Genomic DNA, 7,373 nt, shown 5'->3' on the forward strand with positions numbered 1-7,373 from the left:
GAGAGATATAATAATAAATATATATATATATATATTAAGCTGTAGGGGTTCTGGTGACACTAGTGTCCCTTTAATAAGTAGCTCTGATAGAAATACAAGTTTTTACGTTGGAGTTCTCCTTTTAATGTGCAGTTATGCTGGCACAGACACTCTCACATTCTCTGTCTCTCGATGCAAGGTCAGCATTAATACAGAGACAGGACTGAGCTTCTTTCTAGATTCTGGATACAGTTGTTTTAGTTAGCGCCATGGCACAATTTCTTGTATTTCAATACTGAAATAAGACGTCAGTTTTCTGACATTGTTGTTCATTTTTGAGTTTGCTTAAAGCTAATTCGGATATGGATTTATTATTATTATTATTGCCATTTAAATAGCGCCAACAGATTCCGTAGCGCTTTACAATAATATGAGAGGGGTATTTAACTACAAATAGGACAATTACAAGAAAACTTACAGGAACGATAGGTTGAAGAGGACCCTGCTCAAACGAGCTTAGAGTCTTTAGGAGGTGGGGTATAAGACACGTTGGGACAGGAAATATCAATCAAATAAGGTGGGAGTGAAGCAGAGCTGGAGGAGAGAGTAAAGCACTGCCTTATAGGAGAGAGCAAGAGAAAGGTATGTGAGGTAGAGGTTACTCTGGGAGGCCATAAGCTTTCCTGAAGAGATGGGTTTTTAAGGCCCTTCTTAAATGATTGAAGACTAGGGGAGAGTCTGATGGCGGTAGGCGGACTATTCCATAGGAAAGGAGCCGCCCGTGAGAGGTCCTCTAATAATTAACTGGTCGACAAGTTTATTAAAATCTTTCTGACTTACCTCCCATGCTAACTAAAACATTGCCCTGTGCGCATTCGTCTTTTTATTCCTCCGTTACCACGCTGTAACACAGATATTTTATTTTCCACCAGAATTATTTTGCCTGGACTTCAGTCAGCTTGCAGATCTCATGTGGCCACTAGGGGTCAACATAATACAGAATACAAAATGTATTGAGTCTGTAAAAAACACAGATTTTCAGACCAGTGACACCTCAATGAATCTTTGTTTATAAATAGAATTGCCAGTGCTAAATGCCTAGTAACTCTTTGTAAATTAAGTTCTTCACTATTGTTTAAAAAAAAAAAAACCCTCCTATATTTTCTGGGAGAGTATTTCATATTGAAAGATCACTTTAAAACAGTCTGTGAATGACTTTCTGAAATGACTGCGATTTGCTTCTATCTTCTAGTCAGATGGAATATTAGAAAATGAACAGATCAGGGCGTCCTGTGTTTTAATGAAATACTGATTTCATTATATTTTGCAGATCCTATACTGAGGAGAGAGGAATTTGGCTCTAGCCCTTCAGTTACATTGCAGCATCCGGCCACAACATCGGCTCACATGGCTTCATCCCAGCACGACCCACCTTTGTCATTCCACCCTCCTCCATCAGAGAAAATTGTAAGAGCTATGTACTAACAGCAAAACTATATATGTCAGACAGGTCAGCAGACCTGATTTGTACACAGTGTTTATTCTGCCGCATAAGGATTCTAGTTATGTAGATATAGAAATATGTAAATGTAGAAGATTGGAGATGCCTAATATCAACATCCATAGCACATCTCGTTTGTGTATTATCTATATATCTGCAGGAAATATACTGTGTGCTGTGGATGACTGGCAAATGCAGGTTTTGTCTGTGGTGAGTAGTTGTGTTCAAGCAACTACAGGGATTAAAGGGGCTGTTCTGGGTCCATGGTTCTTCAACCTGTTGAGTAATAATCCTGCAATAGACATTGACAATTCTGTGTCCGTGCGTGCAGATGTCACAAAGCTAGGTGCAGTAATAAAGTGTGAGCACAATATTACTTCAATAAACAGTGATTTGGTACATTATGGGACTGAATCGCCAAGTGGCTTATAAGAAGTAATGTCGATAAATTTAAAGTTATTGTTTTTCCTGTAACGAAACCATGCCTCAGCAGTAGGTGAAATCTCCTCTCTTCAATTCTAATTCTAGAGTGACGTGCATTTTGTGGTGGACATGGACAATGCATATATAGAATCCTCTTCCCAGAGAGACTGTCTTATCACATTTTGTACACATGCTTAAACATCTGCCTTTTTTTGAAAAGTAGAATATTTGAGACCTCGAAGATGGACAGAGGGCAAGTCATTATTTATTAGTAAAATTAAGAAAGAAAAAATATATACCTAAATCTTCAGTCCTACGCTACTACCCAGGTGTTAATCATTTCCTGACACTCCTAGTCTAGTGAGTCCATGGTACACTCACCAGAAACCGCACAGTTTGTCAAAGCGACTGGTATGGGGTTGCCTCGGATGTCACATGTGTTTGGGTTTCAAGTGTACTACAATGTTACATAAATAAATTAATATTCCCAAGGATTGCTTGGACAATGAAACCGTGTCTCCAGGCATGATTTGTTGTGCAGTCTGGATCTGAACGTTAAATCACTGCTACTAGCCAGATGCCACAGAAATTCACTAACTGAGAGTAAATCAGCAATCGTCTGAACAAATGGTCTGCCTCAAACAATCTTCTGAAACGCCCCTTGTTTTGGCCTATTTTGACAATTTTACTAACCTTGAGTTCTAATGAGTATATTGAAAGCATTTCATAAGCCGGTGTTTGGCTGGTTTTACCAATATTTACTGCCCTATGCCAGAAACCAGCAATGCTTTTGTTAATACCTCTCGAACTCGAAGAGTTAATGCTGCCGAGACCATTTGTTTAGCACATTTTATTTAAAATGGTTAGGGAAACACGCCTGGATATTTTCAGGCATTTTTATTTCTTTTGTTTTTGTTTCCTTCCAGTATAGGCACCACTATGTCCCATTAGGTGCTTCCCATTCAAAGGAAGATGGATGCACCCCAGTTGTAATGTCTGCCACAGCGTCCGGATCCAGTATATTATCAACACAAAAGCTGGTATGTATTCATTGGGACATGTCATTATTAATTAAACTTTCTGTTTTTCGATCTATAAATAACTTCCATCTTGTGACTTTTACAAACATGAAAACTGTACACAGTATTAAAATATATAACTGGTTTAAAGAACACTAAATCAGGAGGAAAACACGCTTTTCCTCCTACATTTACACTTCATCCTACTTCTCACAATAATTTTGTTGTTGGTGTTCATCTGTATGCCCTTTTTATGCAAGCGGAACATTTCCTTGTGATAGCAAGGGGACCTCTCCTGTTGTTTCTAGTGGAGGACAAGCAAGTGGCTGAAATAACTGAGCTGTTTAGTTCCAGAGTTAAAAGTTTTAAATGGCTTATGTTTTATTTTTTTACATTAATTTTATGAGGTATGCAAATTGCGGAAATGGTACACCTTCTTCCACCTAATTTTAGAGATTTTTGTTTAATATTATTAGCCCCCAGCAAGGGTCGTTACCTCGGGTCAGCAGAAAGCTGGAAGGACAATAACGGCGCGTGTCACAGCTCGGTCAGATCTGGCACAGAAGATTAGCAAGACCGGAAGTAGTGTGATGTCTATGGCTGTTTCCCCACCCATGGCCTCTGTTGTAGTTGAAAAACATCATCCAGTAACTCAGGTATGCCCTTCACAATGTACTCAAAACATGAAATAACAAAACTGAAGCCTCTAGGTCCACTCGAAAAAGATACACCACAACCACAAAAGGACTTGACCACTTCTGCATTTGGTGTCTTCCAGTCATACCAGGCCTTCATGCCAAACCTTGCTGGCTTAACACATGGCTGAATCTTGGATATGAAATTAAATTTAAATTAGGATTCTATGTTTCGCAACGTGGCTCCTATCGATGCCATATTAAAATACAATGTCTTGATGAGAGCATCTCAGAGAAATAAAATACAGAATATTGTAACATCCGTTGAACATTACTGGAACATAACAAGCATAAAGCAGGGAACTTACTATGTGCTTAGCAAGGATTCAAAGCAGGTTAGAATGGATTTAGGGAGTAAATCCCTCACCCACTAATGGTTAACCGCTTGACGGCAGACAATGTCCCAGGGCCTCCATGTAATCATTTGACTGTGATGGAAAAAAAGTGACAAATGTCTTTACTTTTTATTCTTTTTAGCACTGTAGACCCTACTACCCACCCACTCCTGGTGGGGCCAGTTCATTTAGTAATCCTGGCTAGATAGAATAAGGAAAAGAATAAGGCTTTGGGTGTATGAACACCCAGGATTTGTAGATATATATACTCACACAAGCCAGGCTTTATATAGAATATCTTCATATAAAAACAAGGTTATAATGGAAAGGGAATTAAAATGTTTGAAATTTAATATATAAAAGCAATGACTACACTAGCTATCGTGGCAGTGCAAATCTGCTTGTTAACTCATGCACAACCTAAATAAAGAATTATAAAAAAAAAAAAAAAGCAATGACTTGAGTTGGCACAGATAATACTGCAGAACACTGTGAAAAATCTAGAAAGGATAATCGCTTTGCCTAGCAATTAGCAGATACTCCTAAATGTTAAATATTGTGTTCACACTTTGTTCATGCATACCGTGGGTAGTGCATAGTGATTGGCTGAGAACGTCAGCTGAGCACTTTCAACCAATCACTGCCCCAATCCTTGGTATGGTGCAAGGTGGAATCATAGCTCCTCTACCATATTGTCATTGGTGGTTGCGCTGCAAAGTTTCGGGGATCGATCATCTCCATTAAATGGTAAGTAACCCATTGAGGTGATTTTGATGCCAATTGTGTTCCTTTGTACTATGGTCACCAGAAGAGCTACAGCTTAATGTAGTTGTTCTGGTGTCGGATTTTCAATGTAAACACGGTTTGTTTTTAGAGAGAAAGCGGTGTTTACATTGCTCCTTATGGACACCTCCAGTGGCAGTCGCTCGGAAGGCCACTAGAGGTGCTTCATGGGTCAGTGCTGCACAATGTTCAGTGTCTCCACACTCTGCATTAAAGCACTGAATATTCCTCATGGGAAAGCACTGGATTGGTTCAAAGTTGATGATCTCAGCCAAGGAGGCAGAGCAGGTGAGGGAGGGTCCAGCCGCTACGAGACCTGCACAGTTCTGTAATAAAGACAAGTTAACTCCCCTTTACTCCTCCAACAGGGGTCAGCTAAACCTTGCTTTACACCTATAGTGTCAGGAATACATGACACTATAGTGTTCCTTCTAAGCATTGTTAAAATCGGCAGCCAGTAGATGTCTGCAGTTAATACAGCCATGTTTTCATGGTCGATACCTCTTTTCACTTCTGCACATTATTCATGTCTGCCTCCATCCAGTCCTTCTACAACTTGGCATTTACCATTTTGCAGATTGCAAGTAAATTAGGAAATAGGTGCCTTTTCCATTTTATTGTTTTAGTAGCTCTTCTAATTCTAAAACGTTTGCTCAGTGCATGCGCGCTTCACCTGAAATCATCTGATAAGGCTGCCTTTATCGTTTTCATCTACCTGACTTGTAAACTTGCACTGGTAATTATTGAAAACTACATTCATGATGCATATAGGTTGTTTTTTGTTGCTTAAATGTTTTTAGATTTAATTTTTTTTTTTTTTTTAATATGGGATGTATTGAGTGTAACTTGTGTTTCCTACTAACTATAGCTACAGCTATTTTAACGATTACTACCTGAAACCTGGAAGATGGAAACAAGCCCAATATCGGTAAAGCATTTTGTTCATGTTACATTAAGATGAACCCTTATCATTTTTTTTCTCTTTATTAAAGCAAACTATCTCCCAAGCGACTGCTGCAAAATACCCACGGCCCTCAGTGCAAAGTGCCAGCTCCACCAGCGGAAGAAGCACTGCTAATCCCACCAGCATCCACACTATAAAGGTTGTTGACTAATGTGCCTTGTAGTCCAATTCATTGTAAATACTTCCTGAAATACTTGCATTACTTGTCTTCAGACATGTGGAATGTAAAACAGATTGACTTGCTTAATAGTGTGCAGTAGCTGTATTCTGTTTGAGTGACATTGTTATTTTTATATATTTTTATTCTTGTGTTTTAATATTTAAAATGTCTAATTTTTTATATGAAATATTTTGTAACAGTTTTAAATATTATGTGTATACTTGTTTGTCACATTTGTTTTTTTCTTTTTGTTTTTTCTTCACCCCAGTGAAAAATGATCTCTGTTTTAGTAAGCATGTGTGATGAACATCACATTAATAAGGAATGTTTACTAATAGCCATACAGATGCATGTAGTCTGAAAACAGGAAGCTGTATAGCAGAAGCAGCCCTTTTAAATGTTTTGTGTTTACCCATTGTATGATGCGTCAGCCAGGACACACTCTCCTGGCATTGTAACATGCGTTCTGTACACAGCCATACGACAGCTCAGACGATTGGCATTCTTACCAACAGTCACCTTTTTAATCCAGCCAAGGGGCCAGCTGTCCATCATGGAAGACATTTAGAGGAGACATTTGTGCCTTAGTTACACTGAGCCATTCACAGATGGAAGTGTTATTTTGAATTGAAGATTTCATTAAGCAGTCCTTTAAGTGTGGATTGCGCATTAGCCAGAAACTGACATCACGCTAACAGAAACATAAGTGCTTTGAAGCCCGATTCCCTGGTCAATAAAATGCCTGAAAATAAACTTGTTGCCTAGATTTTCCGTAATCCGGAGTTATATTGCTAAGTGTTAATGTGTTCTGTGTATCCTGAGCCCATGCTATTAAATCTAATGTAAATGGTGTCGCAACATCATAATGCAATTCTGTCATTTAACTCATTGTTGTGTGTTTTGTATTTTTAATAAACAGTTAATATGCCTTAATATTTTTTGAGATTACGTTTTTTTTTTTGCTAGTTGGGATAATCCTAATAAAAGGGAGACTGGTGTCTTACTGTGACTAGATTTCTCTTATTTTTATTTTTTTATAGACACTGTGACACCTTAGCTCCTGCAATCATAGAAAATGGTGTCATAAACATGTCCACCAGCCACTAATTCTGTGGATTAAAGCACCTTTATGTTATAGAGCAGCATGTCTGGCTTCACCGCTGTCAGGAGGGAGCTGGAAGGTGAGGCTGTATTGGATACATGATCACCAAACTGCTGGTTTACGGAGTTTGTCTCTTGATTTATGGTAACAAATTTAGCGTTATCTGCATAAACGCATCATACCGTGCGTCAATTTTCCTTAAACGTGGAAAAAAAATACCCTCCTCCTACTCACTTGTGCCATAACCCTCAAAATTAAATTAGCAAAATAAGAAAGGACATATGTGAGGTGGGAATGCTCAGTTCTATTCGGTATGTACCATTTTAAAATAAAATATATGATGTGGCGTAGTTTTTTGGGGGGAGGGGGTTTGGACATACCTAATAGAATATTATTAAGCACTCCATCGTCC

The 7,373-nt window shown here is 38.5% G+C and overlaps 1 protein-coding gene across 1 annotated transcript in view; it reads left to right on the plus strand.

The window, feature by feature from the left end:
* The window catches only part of POC5 (POC5 centriolar protein), a 55,813-nt gene extending 49,039 nt beyond the window's left edge, over positions 1–6,774 (plus strand). The window contains exons 10-13 of the mRNA XM_063453612.1: positions 1,310–1,446; positions 2,830–2,943; positions 3,399–3,578; positions 5,728–6,774. Of these exons, the coding sequence (XP_063309682.1) occupies positions 1,310–1,446; positions 2,830–2,943; positions 3,399–3,578; positions 5,728–5,850 (554 nt within the window). The 3' untranslated portion in view covers positions 5,851–6,774. The remainder of the gene's footprint in view (positions 1–1,309; positions 1,447–2,829; positions 2,944–3,398; positions 3,579–5,727) is intronic.
* Positions 6,775–7,373: the final 599 nt, after the last annotated feature.

Source organism: Pelobates fuscus, chromosome 5 (assembly GCF_036172605.1).
Source record: "Pelobates fuscus isolate aPelFus1 chromosome 5, aPelFus1.pri, whole genome shotgun sequence".
NCBI classification, from domain to species: Eukaryota; Metazoa; Chordata; class Amphibia; order Anura; family Pelobatidae; genus Pelobates; species Pelobates fuscus.